Consider the following 16260-nt stretch of genomic DNA (forward strand, 5'->3'; position numbering starts at 1 on the left):
TTTTTATAATTTTATTAAATGTAATATTCCATAATTCTGCGCTTATACATGCGCCTTGTGAACATCCACGAACTTGTTTTCTTCTGATTAAAGAATTATTATATAAAATGAGACTATGCCGATTATCAAGGAAATTATTGATAATTTAATAGATATTATAAGTACATTCAATATTTCTAAGTGCTTCTTTAATTGAGGGCCGCCATAATGAATCAAAGGCTGATTTGAGACCTAAGCTGATTATTGCGGAGTGTAGGTTATTGATTTTATTAACATGGATTTGGTTTAGGACTGCACTGGTTGCATGAATGGTAGATTTTTGCTGCCTAAATCCACACTGATTTTCATTAATGAATTTATGATGGTGAAAATGGTATTCAAGTCTTCCTATAATACAACTTTCAGATTTTCTCCAAGGGATGGTAGAAGGTTAATTGGCCGATAGGAATTAGGATTTTCATGAGCTTTGTTCTTTTTGAGGAAGAGTATGTTTTGTCTTGTTTTATAGCAGTCTTGAAAAATACCAAGTTGGAGACATTTATTGCAGATTAGAATTAGCTTAGGATTACTTTTATGTATAATTTGATAGCAGATTCTATCTGGTCCAGGAGCATTTTCGTTATTGAGTTTTTTAATAAATAGATTGAGTTCCATGGCTGTAAATGTGTTATCATTTTCTTGGAAGTAGATTACAACGAATTAATCTTTGTTCAGTTAAATCATCATATATGTTTTCTTTTGGTAGAATAACATCTAGAATGTTTTCTAAAGTGATCTTCGTAACATTTTTATCATTATTTCCCCTATTAGTGACTGTAAGTTGCGTTGGGTGGAAGATTTTGTTGGTTTCAATTTTGTACAATGAGCCATACGTATACTGGTTGTTTGAACAATAGTTGCACCATGCTTAAAGCTTTGCAGACATTATTTGCTTTTTATATGGGGCTTTTCGTTTTTTGTATTTTTGAAGTAGGTTGAGTCGTTCTTCATTAGTTTGCGATGATTTCAGTTTTCTTCGTAATGCTCGTGTTTTGTGTTTGACTTAGCGGAGTTCTTTCGTCACCAGTTGATTTTTATAATGGGTATTGATGATCTTTTGAAGAAGGTACGTTCGTAGGTATCTTGAAACTTTCTGATAAGTTCCTTGGTAATATTATTAAGTTCTGTTTTGGTTGTACACAGAATAATAGCATTTAGAAAGTCATTTGAAATTGGATTGAACTTTTGTTGAAATTTCTTTTTTTTTTGTTATTATTGATTTTAAATCTGGTAAGTGCAGTAAAGGACGTATATTCAGTTATATCAAAAGAGATATATTTGTTATAAGATTCGGTATGTTCATCTAGTATTGATCTGTTGTTAATTTTATTATCAAGATGTGTTGTAGAAATAAGAAGATCAGTCCAATAATTATTGTAGGTATTATCAAAGGTAGGTCGGTCAGTAAAATGATTATGTAGAATGAGATTGTTTGCATTTAAAAATTCTTCAAGTATTCTTCCTCTGTGATCGGTTTGTAAGTATCCTCATTAAGTACTTTGCGAGTTAAAGTCTCCACAAAAAACATGCGGACTATTATTATTGTTGTAAGATTTCATTTAGTATGGATAAGGTTTGATTTGGATTTTTGACGGAGATATATAGATACTAGTAATAAGAAGCTGAGATGCATTAGTATTGATTGAAATTGTGATTATATCTCGAGTATTAATAATTATTGTAGAATTCCATTTATTGTTTGGAATGAATATGGCTGTACGAGGAGATAAAACACCCGTTGAAGCATGACGTTGAATAATTGCCCAGTTATTTGGACTTCTTCCTAATTTGCCAGTGATGCAATAATGTTCTTGATTTATAATAAAATCTGCCAGATAATCTACTTGATACTGACATAGTTGGTCGGTGGCGGTCTTTGCTCTTTGAAGATTTATTTTGAGAAAGCGGATGCCATTGTTATTCTTTTTATTGATGGAAAGGGTCTATAGATAGTCTGCAGGATCTTGCATTATTGTTGATAATATGTATTGGATTTTACTCGTCTAACTTCTGTTTGATATGTGGACCAGGAAATAGCTAAAGCTGGATGTTTACAGTCAAATTTTGTTTCATACTTTTTATTGTTAATCCAACAGATTATGCAGTACGGAGTTTGGGAATAACAGCAAGAAACATATTTTCCGCCGTAGAATGAGCATTTTGGTTGGTTTGTCTTATGAGAGAAATCCTGACAGACTTGACATCTGCGTACACCGATAAACTCGGTTATTTTATTGGTGCGCAATCCAATATATATTTGTTTTTTACTCATAAAATTTTGGAAAGTTTCACCGTGACATTTTATGATCCATTTATCGATATTATTTTGATAATTCAGTTTAAATAAAGGCCTTAGGTGGGAAATATTTGATTATGTTTCTTGGGCTATAATTTGAATCAGTTCATCAGAGTTGAAATTTTTTGGAGTATTATGAATTGTGCATTTTGGTATTGTGGCTTCCGGAAGTTTTACGTTAACTATATCTTTTGCAACTGTTTTGGCAATGAGGTTATAGCTGATTTTTTCTATACCTTCTGGCTTATGACAGTGTATTGCAAAGCTTCCTTGAAGAAAGGTGTTTATTCTTTTGACGTTGATATTTAATGCTTGCAGTGGTATTATTTGCAGTGGTATATGATTTATTTGTTCTATTTTTCTTTTTCGGGTCTTGCTTCGTTTGGTCATTAAATCAATCGTTCTACAGTCGTTATCCAGTTCTGGCTCTTTTCGCAGTTCATCCGGTTTCCTTTTCGGGTTTGACAGTTCTTTTCCGGTTCCTGCTGGTTTTGCAGATTTGGATTATTTTCCGTTTTTTGCTTCTTTTTCCAGGTATTGCGTCTTTTCTGACTCATCTATCTTTCCAGTTCTGGCATCTTTTCCGGCTCTTGCTTCTTTTCCATTTTTTGCATTTTTTCCAGTTTCTTCTTCTTTTTCAGTTCTTCTTTGTTTTTTAGTTTTTGCATTTTTTCCAATTTCTTCTGCCTTTTCAGTTCTTCTTTGTTCACTTGTTTTTGTATCTCTTCCAGTTGTTTCTCTATTTTCAGTTCTTCTTTCTTTTCTAGTTTTTGTATCTCTTCCAGTTTTTTCTTGTTTTTCAGTTCTTCTTTCTTTTCTAGTTTTTGAATCCATTCCAGTGTTTGCTTCTTTTTCAGTTCTTGCTTCTTTTCTAGTTTCTGTTGCTTCTCCAGTTTTTGTTTGTTTTTCAGTTCTTCCTTTTTTTCCAGTTTTTGCTTCTTTTTCTGCTTTTTCAGTTCTTCTTTGTTTTTTAGTTTTTGCATTTTTTCCAGTTCCTTCTGCCTTTTCAGTTCTTCTTTGTTCACTTGTTTTTGCATCTCTTCTAGTAGTTTCTCCATTTTCAGTTCTTCTTTCTTTTCTAGTTTTTGTATCTCTTCCAGTTTTTTCTTGTTTTTCAGTTCTTCTTTCTTTTCTAGTTTTTGAATCCATTCCAGTGTTTGCTTCTTTTTCAGTTCTTGCTTCTTTTCTAGTTTCTGTTGCTTCTCCAGTTTTTGTTTGTTTTTCAGTTCTTCCTTTTTTTCCAGTTTTTGCTTCTTTTTCTGCTTTTTCAGTTCTTCTTTGTTTTTTAGTTTTTGCATTTTTTCCAGTTCCTTCTGCCTTTTCAGTTCTTCTTTGTTCACTTGTTTTTGCATCTCTTCTAGTAGTTTCTCCATTTTCAGTTCTTCTTTCTTTTCTAGTTTTTGTATCTCTTCCAGTTTTTTCTTGTTTTTCAGTTCTTCTTTCTTTTCTAGTTTTTGAATCCATTCCAGTGTTTGCTTCTTTTTCAGTTCTTGCTTCTTTTCTAGTTTCTGTTGCTTCTCCAGTTTTTGTTTGTTTTTCAGTTCTTCCTTCTTTTCCAGTTTTTGCTTCTTTTTCTGCTCTTGTTTCATTTTCAGTTCTTGCTTCTTTTCCATTTTTTGCTTCGCTTCCTGCTCTTGCTTCGTTTTCAGTTCTTGCTTCTTTTCCAGTTCTTGTATCTTCTCCGGTTCTTGCTTCTTTTCTAGTTTTTGTATCTTTTCCAGCTTTTGCTTCTTTTTCATTTCTTGCTTCTTTTCTAGTTTTTGTGTCAATTCCAGTTTTTTCTTGTTTTTCAGTTCTTGCTTCTTTTCCAGTTTCTCCTTCTTTTCCAGTTTCTCCTTCTTTTCCGGTTCTTCCTTTTTATTCAGTTCTTGTTTCTTTTCCAGTTCTTGCTTCTTTTCCAGTTTCTCCTTCTTTTGCAGTTTCTCCTTCTTTTCCGGTTCTTCCTTTTTATTCAGTTCTTGTTTCTTTTCCAGTTCTTGCATCTTTTCCGGTTCTCGCTTCTTTTCTAGTTCTCTCTCGGTTTCCAGTTTTTGCTCCTTTTCATGATCACAAGGAGGGTTTTCCAATCTACAAAATAATCAGTATATCTTTATTTCAGTAGTAAAAAAGTGAAAGTAATGCAACGACGATCACGTTTAACATGTACAACACTTTAATATTTAGATACTATATAACACTTTGGGCTCAGTTTCATAGGGAAAAATCTCCCCGTAGATTTATTGCCTGACAGAATATTTTTCTACAAAGGGCGAATTGGTTGTTTTCGTTATAAGGACCTAAAGCCAAGCAGAGAAGTTAAAGAATTTGGCGTGATTTGTATGCAATAAGCGACCACCACGAATCTCACGTAGAGTGTGATAATTTGCAAAGTTTCAGTGCCTTACTTTTCCTTACTTAATTTTTACATAAGTTGTAATAATAATAATAGTAATAATAAACAGGTGGCTTAAAAACAGAGCGAAACAATGGGGAAAATTGCAAAATAGGAGAAAAAAAGGAAACTGAAATCAAAAATGAAACAACTACAAAAAAAAAAAAGGATGGAAAAAGCATCTTAGAAGATATACACGTAACGTTCTTTCTGAATCAGAAAAACCTGTATTTAAACGAGTATAAGTTTGAGAGCTTTAGATTCATTTAGGTTTTGAATCAATTACTATTTCTTACGCTTGCTAGATATTTTAAATTTCTTCAATTTTTGTATAATTTACTTACGTATTTTGTATTTTAACCTTTTCTTATTATTATCCCAGTAGAGGTAACCTTAGACATCATTACATTATCTCCGAGTTTCCTCATTTAAGTCATCTTTCTCTCAGAAGAATCCCTTTGCATCGCTGGCTGCACAGGTTTCAAATTTTCTCTTGTTATTCCAAATTCGGAAAATATTGCTGGTCTATTTCGTCGTCCAGCAGAGCAGCACTAGGAGTTTTGCCACCATTTGTTTTCAATTGAAAATTTTATTCTCATTCTTCAGTTACATTCTTTAAGTTTTAATTATTTATACAGGAAGAAAGAAAGAAATCAAACACAGTAAAACAAATTAGGAAAAGAAATATCTGTTTTCTCCTATATTTATTGTTCCCTGTAATTTCTTTTGCCTGTTCCATTAAATTTATTGAAGGAAAATTTGCTAAGTTTTTCAAAATGTATTTCCTAAATCCTTATGCGAATTAAGCCTTTCTGAGCGTTTCGGCTAATGGCCGAAATCACTTTAATGGCTTTCACAATGTAATGTTTGAATATTGACTGCTGCCTATACTGAAATATTTTCTCCATTGTCCTCGAAAAAAGAAGTATTAAAGTTCCAGGAGATTTTACAATGAAGGACACACATTTCTTATTTGAAGGGCAAGAGGAAAAAAAAAGATATTTTCGGATGGGAATATGTAGCATTGTAAACACCGTGTTTGTAAATTTCATCATATAGTAGCAACACTTGAGTCATAAGTAATTATGCACATATATGAGAGAGACGACATCGAGGAAAAATGAAATGGCAAAACAGGGCCGAAACAACTTTCCTGGCCGGTACAAACAACACAAAACACAAAAAAGAACGGACACCAATTATGCTTAGCACAAGAGAAATTAAAAAATAGGAACAAAATTAGACACTTATGGACCTCAAAGAAGGTGTTCGAAATTACGACCTGCACCCTGATGCAGGTATCACATCTCTCGCACATCGACCATAAGATGTTCTGGAAAATACTGTGCATCCTCAGGACTTTCCCAGCAGCTGCCACGATATGTGCCACAAGTTCCTGTTGGACTTCTAACAGGGGTTTCGTGCACGAATGTGTTGAATTACCCCGAGCGGAAGTGATAATGCAAGTGAGGTCTCGTGATCTTGCTGAACAATGCACTGGACTACCCCTACCAAACCCATGTTTAGGATACTTTCCTAAGGAACTTTCGAATACTTTCTTTGATGACAATCCAATGTTTTTGTTCTTATTTCTTAGTTTTCGCTGCGCTAAGAATAATAAAGAAATATCTTTACACTGTTCGTACCCTATTTTTCTTGTGTTGTCTCTCGTCACTATAGCGCCAGGAAAGCGTTTCCGACCATGCATTGCAATAAACGATTATATATATATATAATTTATTTCCTAAACAATATTGATTAATTGATTATATTATCTCCTATGTTTAATTAAAGTAGAATTATTTTAAAAGAGTGAATCCATACTGGTAAGTTATATTTCGAAATATGTTTTGAAGTAATTTGAAAGCAAAATGTTAATAATGTTTTTGGTTAATAATGTTAATAATGTTTAGCAAAATGCAAAATGTTAATAATGGGGACTAGAGTTAAATCATCATGAAGAATAAAATTTCAATTGTAAAAGGAAAATTAAAACCATGTAATCATTGTCATTGATCGGAAATTAATTGACTTTTCAAGGGGAACAAACCAACTCCCGTTCAACGAACAATAATTGATAAAAATACGTAAATACGAAGGTGTTTCGTCTTTACTCGAGTTATAAGTTAAAGCCAAACCGGCAATTCTAGTCAAATATCCTAAATATCTTCGCGAATAGAAGGGATTATGATCCAAAGCTTATAGTCAAAGAACTTATTCTTATGAAGCAATTTTGTCAATTCAATTTGAAGTAAAAAGCAAAATCTGTAGAGAAATCCGATATAACCCGAGTAACCGTCCCCGACACCTTCATGTTTATGCATTTGAGTTCTATATTATTTGTAAAAATTAAACATTGGAAATTGTTATTATGAAATCGAATTCAAAGTAAAGTTGAAATAAACATAGAAGATTACAAAATAAGATAAATAATGCAAAGTTTGTAAAAACAAATCAAAGACAATATAAAGTAATATAAAAAAATGTAAAAAATAATATATAATAAGAACAGTGAATGTACATGAAGATATAAAGGCCAGAAAAGGTATTAAGTAACTTACATTCTTTCTAGTTGGGGAGTTGGCAAAGTGTTCGCTTCGTGTCTGACTCATAAGTGTTGGGTGTCCGAAAATTCTTAGCGGCAGTGGGGGCTTTGAATAATATCAGTCGGTAAGACTTGGGTGAAGTAATTTATGGTAGTGGGTTGGACTCGGAATTCTTGAAGGATGTATTATGTGGAGTTCTTATTTGAGGGAGAATGTCTGTTAAGATTTTTTTGAAAATACTAGTGAATGGAAATTAATTAATTTCTGGCTAATTGTCGTGTCGCAATGATTAAGAATTTAAGAAAGGAAAAAAGGAATTTTTCACTGTCCAAGAGCTATTAGACAGACTAAAGTCATGAAATAGGCCCATTTTTTTAGTAACAGTATAGTAACAGCATGAGTCTGAAGACAATTAGGTTTTTACAATATATACAATTGAGTAATTACACTATATACAAATCCTTCAACTGATAGTCATCCAACTTATACCGCCTTCTCAGGTTTAGGAACAAATTATCATATCCCTATCAGTTACATGATTTAGGGTGAGTATTTAACGCCTGCTCTTTTAAGGCAATGGTTGATAAATTGAATGGGTATTAGATTATTTTTGAGAATTTTAATAAGGAGCAAAATTTCGCGTTGTAAATCTATTGTATCTGTCCATATAATTTTAATTCGTTGTATTTGATTAATTATAGTATTGTTAATTACTTTTTTGGATATGTTGGAGTTCCAATTTATTAATTTGTTAGTACTGAAATTGAAGTTTCTTGTTTTGTCAAAAAGTAAAATTTTTTTGTAGTTAATGATTTGAAGATCTAGAAAGTCTATGCTATTTTGTGAATTATTAGTTTTATTAAGTGTAAGACAATTCGGATAAATCTCGGAGTGTTCAATTTTATCAAAATTATTAATTGTAATAAGGTCATCAATATATCTGTAGGTGTGTTTGTAGTAATTTAACTCTTGTGGTTGTAGATTTTTTGGAAGTTAAAGTCTTTGACAAATAAAAAGATATTACAGATCGAGGTGCTGGAATGTAAGCCCATTGGCAATCCTCTGACTTGTTTAAAAATTTGATTTTGAAACTTGATGTAGTTATGAAAAAGTGTGCATTTTAGGTAGGTTTCCCATTTGTCAAGAGTCATGATATTGAGCATATCAGGGAAGAGTTTAGTTAGATCAAGTAGACTGGTATAGATTTCTTCTAGAGGAAGTGAGGTATATAAGTTTTCAAAGTCATAGCAATTAATGTTTTGGATGTTAATGGTTTGAATAGTATTAATGACAGGAGTGTTATTATGAATGATCCAGGATTGTTATGATTAGTGTTACAATCATTGAAAATAAATTTACAGATTTTATTAAGTTGAATTGAAAAATAATAGTCTACATTTTTCTTGTAATTTATTAGTTCCATTAGCAATAAATCTGAATTTTAATTGTGTTTTATGGAATTTGGGAATCGCATAAAGATTAGTAAATCTGTTGTAGTTTGCATTGAAAGTAATATTGAGTTTCTTATGAAAAGTTTTAAACCTGTTTATTATAGATGTTTCTGTAAGGTTGGCTAATTGATAAGTAGTCGCGTTGAGAAGTTCTTTATGAATAATTTCTGCGTAGAATTGTTTTCATATAATGCTAAAGTTATTAGTTGTTTAACTATTTTTGTAATAGTAAAGAGCTGTTTTAATTTTTTAATATCTGATGTAAGTTGCGACCAATTCAGTGTACTTTTAAACTTGAGGTGACTGATTTCGGTGGATATGCGTTGAAGAATTTTGGCTTTCCATTTTTATAAGGTATCTATGGGTAAATTCAGTTGATAGCTTGCTTTAACTATAACTTTGTTGATGTTGTTTTCGAAAGTCTTGTAACAGAAATTTGTAGTCATGTTTCTGACTGGTCTAAATTTTGTACCATAACTCATTAGTGTTTTAAGTTGATGGTTCAGTATGATATTCAGGTTGCCAGTAATTATGCGCTGGTGATGAGAATCCACGTAATTGCTGTAAATTGGTGTCTTACAATGTCATTCTGCTGTTTCATCTATTTCATGGTGGTTAGTCAGCAAGTTGCTTAAGGTCCTTTGATATTTAAATGCAACCATAGTTAATGTATCAACTGCGGGGAAGTAATCTTTACAATCTCTGATGATTCTTGAGAAATGAATATTGTCAAACTGCGGATGTAGAAAATTGACTTTAAAATAAATTTTGCGTTGAGTGAGACTATTAGAGAGTCCGAAAAAACTAAAATCGAGAATCATGTCTTTAATGATTTGTGTGTCGTCGTAGCTTTATTGAATGAATTTTTTTAGTTTGATAAGGAATTTATTAGTACAGGAGTGTAACAGTTGAGAGGTTTCTTGGGAAAGTTGTCTGAGTCAAAGAAACATTTCAATTGTTTTTTCAATGCAAATGTATCCAAAGTGGATAAAAATCTCGCATTATTTTTTATTTTGCTTCCTCTTATTCCTCTCTGCGTTTTGTTGCTGTAGTGCTTAAATTGGCTGAAAATAGACTTCTTAGAAGTATCTCTATGACTATGTATATAAGTGTTAAGTCCATATGGATAAAGTGAACGTTGTTTTAGTATATAGAGAGATTCCTGAAAAATTCGTGTTTTGTGATTGGGTATTATATCTAGTATCTGAAGTTGAATAGAGTTGAAGTCATGGTGTTTAAAGTGCTCTAATTCTGCTGTATTGAGTTGTGATGGTGTACTTATTTTAATGCTATTTTTTGTGCGTTGAATGTTTTGATTTAAGCTCTATGGTTATTGATTCGAAAGTTAAGATTGTTTTTAGTCTGTCCTATATATTTTATATGTCAAGTGCCGCATGTAATCATGTAAATACAGTTAAATGTTTTTCATAAAAATTGTATTTTGGGTTTATCTGTAGCAGGCATGGCGTTAAATTTTCAAGTTTTTCATCTAGTGGAATGACATTAAATGATTTCAATTTCAGATAAACTAGCAAGATATAAAAGTAAGGAGGCTGCTAACCTTCAATACAGTAAAGTTTTTGTATAAGAACTTTATAAAACTTAAAAATTAAAATATTAAGAAAGAAGAATGGTGGTAATATATAAAGTGGGTACATTAGGCAAGCGATAAATAGCGCTAATAGCTGCTATTTAGCATATCCAATGTTGTATGATCTTAAATTCATTAAGTGCGAAAAGAAGTTACAATTACTTGCGCAATTGCTGCAAAGTTAGTTAATAATAATTTATTTCCTAAACAATATTGATTAATTGATTATATTATCTCCTAAGTTTAATTAAAGTAGAATTATTTTAAAAGAGTGAATCCATACTGGTAAGTTATATTTCGAAAGATGTTTTGAAGTAATTTGAAAGCAAAATGTTAATAATGTTTTAACGGGGACTAGAGTTAAATCATCATGAAGAATAAAATTTCAATTGTAAAAGGAAAATCATATATATATATATATATATATATATATATATATATGTTACCGTGAAAGACCGAAATTGGAGAATGTCGACTTTCACCGGAGAATGTCAACATTCACCAAATACGTCGGTGAAAGATCGAATATTGCATTACATTCTTGTACATTCGGACCCTCACCGGTGTATGTCGACACTCACGGATGTGTTCTGGTGTAGGTTGAAAAGAGAGGAGTATATGTACACGCTGTCATTGCAAAAGGAAGTGTTCCACAAATAAATGCTGTCGTAAAAGCAAGGGCCTCTTGTGCAATTGAAAGTGTCATAAGAGTTTAAGTTTTTGCAATAAATAAGATTTGAATCACGTAATTTTGTAAGTTTTAAACTTCTATTATTTTCCTTTCGCATTTTGAATGTACAGTGTGTTTTAAGTTCTTATATTCTTAAGTTCTTAATTTAAGTGCGTTTTTTCGTGACCGAATTACGGAGAAAATATAATATTCTTATGTGTTCAACATTCACCATTAGTAGATGGTGAATGTTGACATTTACCGGTGTAAGTCAGAAATAAGAGTATTTGGAAAATATTTCGGACATACAACAAGCGACTATGTGAATGTTGACATTCACCGGTGAAAGTCGACATTCTCCAGATTTCGGCGTTTCACCATAACATATATACGATAAACGTATATATATAGATATATATGTATGTGTGTGTGTGTGTGAATTAATGTTAGGAATTCTGATCGCACATATTGATCTATAATACAGAGCAAATTTGGCAGATGAATAATATAAAATATTCAGATTTATTTCAATTCATATTTGCGGCTCCAATTCATTTGAAATTCTAAACCTACCTATTTCTAGAATATTTATATTTCTCATATTGTTGGAATAGGAAGAAAGTAGCACGACGTCGTGTCAGCGGTGACAGAGATAGAAAAAAATGTGCATAGTTCGACAACATTGTGGCTTAGTAAGAGAAATATTTGATTCAGGAAATTTAAATTCCCACTTAGCTAGGTCATCATCTTTATGTAAATCATGTGATGGGGATATATATATCTACATAAATATATTTTAATTAATTAATTTTTATTTTTTAATTTTCTATTAATTCAAAATTATTTAATATTATATATTAAAAAAATAATTACAATGAAAAGTTGGAATCTGGAAATTTTTATTATGTTTGATGAGTACATTCTCAAAACTCGAGCTAAATAATATTCTAAATCTCTGTAAATCTAGAAATATATAGTCTAACAGAAACAGATGAAGAGAACAATTTATATTAGATTTGTTCCGAATAGAGTATAGGATGGATTTCAGTGTTTACGTAATTTGTTTTACATACATATATATTATTATTTATAAACATAAAGTCCTTTTTGTCTTTGTTACTCTAATTATATCAACTATTTGACATTCAACAACTAACTTCATAACAACTTCTCATTCACAAATTTTACAAACTGGCCGTTTAAACACGTGTATTTTGTATATTAGCTTTCTGTTTAGATATTTCATTAGTTAATGCAATAACGTTTCCTCATAATCAAAAGGTATTACAATAAATTTGAATTCTTCACAATAGGATTTTCCATCTTAAACATTTATAATATATTTTTGTAATGAAGGAATGAAAAAAACATTAAGCATTATAAATCTGAAAACGTATTATTTTCCAGACCAGCGTTTTTGTCAAAAAATTATTAAAGGTATAATTAAACTGGACCTGAAACATTATGTTTTGTTTTATTATTTTTTCCGAAAAGACTTACGTCTCCGACACGTATTGCAATCTTAAACATTGGGGATCCAATTCTTCTAGTAGTTGATCACTGTAGTATATTCCTGCTTCTCCTTCTTCTTCTTCAAATATACGTCGATAATTATTTGCGCTGAAATATTTTTATTTTATTAAATATATATGTTCATATGTTTGAATTCATTAATTTAATAAATGATTACTTATACGTTTTTTGTCAAAAGTAGTAAGTTACAGTTTGCGAGCATTTTTACAGATTGTCAAAGATTTTTAAACGCTCAATGTTCCACGAAGAAAATATCTTTACTTATTCAAAATCTTTTAAAAACAATAAATATGGAAATGAATATTCCTCTTATTAGCCTAAATTCCATTATGAGAATATACAGGTATAATAGGAAATGAAGCTGCTGGCACCAACAGCTCAGGATGCCATATTAAAAGGTCTGATTGACATCTATCATCTCAAATCAAACCATGCAATCAGGAAAAAATTTTCCAAACACGTTTTAATAAAATAACAAACAGGATGGGACGAGACAGATACAAGAAGATTGCTCGACGGTTACCTCCCGCAAGTATCCCTATAAAGAATAAATTTTTTTCTCCAATTAGATTGGCAACAAGTCATGGAAAGTTCCCATTTTATTACCAGAGATTCTTAAGAAGCACGTAAAATGCGAGCGCGAAAAACCTGCAAATCTAGCAAAATTTAAGCTTTATAAATGGCACACTTTCTTACTTTCCCTTCTTAGAAAAGATAACCAGGATTTGCATCAAAAATTCCAGAGAAACGTTTTTCTACAATATGAAGTATGTGTCTGCACTTCAACAATTTATGAAATATATTATTGAAAGTGAAGGAACCGTGATTATAAGTATCTAGTAATATTACAAAAGTGAATAAGCATATATTTAAGAACAAGAAAATTTTTTAAACGGTGGCTTCCGTTGACCATGCTGATCAAATTTCCAGTCGAGCGCAATTAATCAATGTTTGGGATCTCAACCTGATGGCTGCGTATGCTGAGTCGATGACTGATCAATCATTTGGACAATTTCCGCACAGGATTAAAATTGCCTTCCTACAGACTTCTTCACTTAACTGGCCATGCGTTCAAAACATAGATTTACACGTTAACTGAAATGTATAAAAAAATAGCGAAAACAAAAGAAGTATTTAAACGCAAAATATCTCTTCGGATCTTCCTATGTTCCTGATTATTACATCTGCTGAAAACAATTTAATACGTTTAAATGCAATTACATTTCATTGAAGTGATCTATTAATTGTTTAACAGTTTTCTGCTGTTGACTTCAATAAATTTATGATGTTTGGTATTTCATTTGTTTCCAGCAACACCTAGTCTCCTTTGCAAAGAAAATTAATATTAACTTTTGTAATTAAGAAATGATTTAGATGAAAAATTAAATTGGACTGGAGGTAATGTCTCGGTTGTTTTCGTTAAAAAAAGTTGGTGCTTTCTTAATTCAAAAAATATCTCCATATATATACATAACATACATGTAATTAATTTACACACTTAAAAAAAGTATTCTTCACATGGTATCTTCAAATGGGTAGATACGATAGCTGAAAAACAAGTGTCGGACTAAAGCGGAGCTGCAAAGAGCGATTTGTTGTACTGATACTTCCGTTTATATAATTCTTGTTATTCGATGCATGTAGTTTTGTTGAAATTCGTGTTACAAATTGCTTTATTCTCTGATGTAAAATGAATTATCCCAAATTTTATTCAGAAGATTTAAATAACGGTTTCGATCACAATACACAGCAGTTACTAGTAAAATATCTGGATCAGTGACTTTTTGACGTCATTTAAAACGCTTAATTACAGGGCCGTAGTACAATTCCCAACCGGCCCCAAACCCAGGGGTATAGCGATATACAATAGTGACATGATCGAAGATTCTTTGGAAATAATCGCTATCATCGAATGACATGCATATTCTATTTAAGTAATCGTAGTCATCGGCTTTAATATTCTTTGCAAATGATCTTTGTCATCAAATAATCATTGTAAAGAATCATTCTCATCGGATAATCATTGAAAATAATCATTGTCGTTACATAAAGGGGCATAGTAGCTGATGTATAAAGAATTGTACTCAAATTCTAATCAAAAGAATCGCATATGTATGCAATTTATCATATGATCATTATTTACAGCAATGATTCTTATATGTTTTCGACCTACGGCTCCTAATGACGCCGCGGAAAACTTGCGCAACAGTGACAAAAAGAATATTTAAAAGTACAATAAAAGCTTGAAAGCTAGGGAAAATGTGTGAATTTATTTTCCTTTTATTTAAATGAAGCTTAATGTTTTTAAAGGAAATTGAATATTGTACACAGGAATCAACAATATAAATATCTGTGGATTTTTGCCTCCTTGTTTTTTTCTTCGTAACATCATATCTCCGGAACGGGGAGTTTGAGTTTAGAAGGAGGTACCCCCGGATTTCAAAACTTCTTGGTAAAACTTTCCGACTATTGTTATCTTCCTACGACTATCACTCGAGATATTATATAAAATTTCGGAAAACGGTAATTTTTCGTATTTATTTTTCCAAGTAGCCGAAGTCTAGCGCACTGGACATCAAAATGCTTTACTTGGAAAAATGTTGGCCGTTCTCACTTTCAAATCGTAGAGTTTGTTTAAGAGATATTTTTAAGTTAAAAAAAATATGAAATAAATAGTATTGCCAAACGTGAAACTTATTGTTATTATTATTTACGGTCATATTCTGAAGTTGAAGAAAGCACGTGATTCCATATAACGTCATTGTATGTCGAAAATCTTTCGTTAATATCAGTATTTTAAATGAATAGCTGCTTTTGGCAACTTTTATGTTTCACCTTTGGATACGTGACACGATATGCTATCGCTACGTTAATTCCTTTATTGAGATTTTGAAAATTTGTTATATTGAAATAAATTTAAATCATAACCTCCAATGTATTACCTGAAGTGTCAAAGGTCTTTGTTTCCTGAGTTGGCAAGAAAAATGTATTTACGAATCGCTGGTTGCTTGGAAAGAATGAATACATTTTCTTCATAATGAAATGTTTCTATGCATTTTATGCTATTCTAAATTTATTTATAAAAATTTAATTTCTTTTATTGTATACTTACTTTCTGAGTAGAAGTTTAAACATCTGTAGATATTTAACGTATTTTAGATGCAATGTTACTTTACTACAGTTAAATAATTTTTTTTTTCCAATTTACTAAAATGTCTGAACGCAAGAAGAGAGCACAAATGGTACAGCGAGCTACAGAAAAATGAAGTAAAAAACACTAGGAGACTCAACAGGCAAGTACAAGAAAATTTGCGAGCTTTAAAAATGAATGAAGACACAACTAGAAACTCAGCAGGCAAGCATAGTGACAAGACAGCTTACTCATTCAAGAAACTGAAGAAGAAACGAATAGGAGTTCCAGCAGACAAGCAGCAACTCAAGAAACTTCGCGTGCTCAAACTGTATCAGAAACTAGTAGAAAACACAAAAGACATTCAGAAAACCAAGAAACACTGCGTGCTCCGGAAAGGGAAGCAGAAGGGAAACGGAGGCCCATTAGGCAAGTGGAACGTCAACAGACCATGCGCGAAGAATAGAAGAAGTAGCAAGTAAACGAAGGATACAAGACTCTCCGCGTCAGCGTCAGATTCGACAGAAAATAACAGAACAGCTCAAGAACCTATATAAACAACTCAAGACGCTGCAGTTTACGGACAATTTTTGTTCGAAGTGGCAGAGCGTATACGAGGGAACAAGCTTCTCA

At 31.6% G+C, this 16260-nt stretch overlaps 1 protein-coding gene across 3 annotated transcripts in view; it reads right to left on the minus strand.

Annotated features, from left to right (window-relative positions):
• Nucleotides 1-2304: 2304 nt before the first annotated feature.
• Nucleotides 2305-16260, minus strand: part of LOC146997257 (uncharacterized) — an 81057-nt gene continuing 67101 nt past the window's right edge. For 2 of the 3 annotated variants that reach the window (XM_085816287.1, XM_085816286.1), the window contains exon 3: nt 2305-4402. In XM_085816287.1, coding sequence (XP_085672413.1) covers nt 2893-4317 — 1425 coding nt within the window. In that variant the 5' untranslated portion in view covers nt 4318-4402 and the 3' untranslated portion in view covers nt 2305-2892. Of the gene's footprint in view, nt 4403-12566; nt 12585-16260 lie in introns of those variants that run through there. The other variant, XR_015040945.1, reaches the window with a different exon arrangement.

This window comes from Stegodyphus dumicola, chromosome 5, assembly GCF_044657685.1.
Source record: "Stegodyphus dumicola isolate Sdum_Otavi_A_Nest chromosome 5, ASM4465768v1".
Taxonomy (NCBI): domain Eukaryota; kingdom Metazoa; phylum Arthropoda; class Arachnida; order Araneae; family Eresidae; genus Stegodyphus; species Stegodyphus dumicola.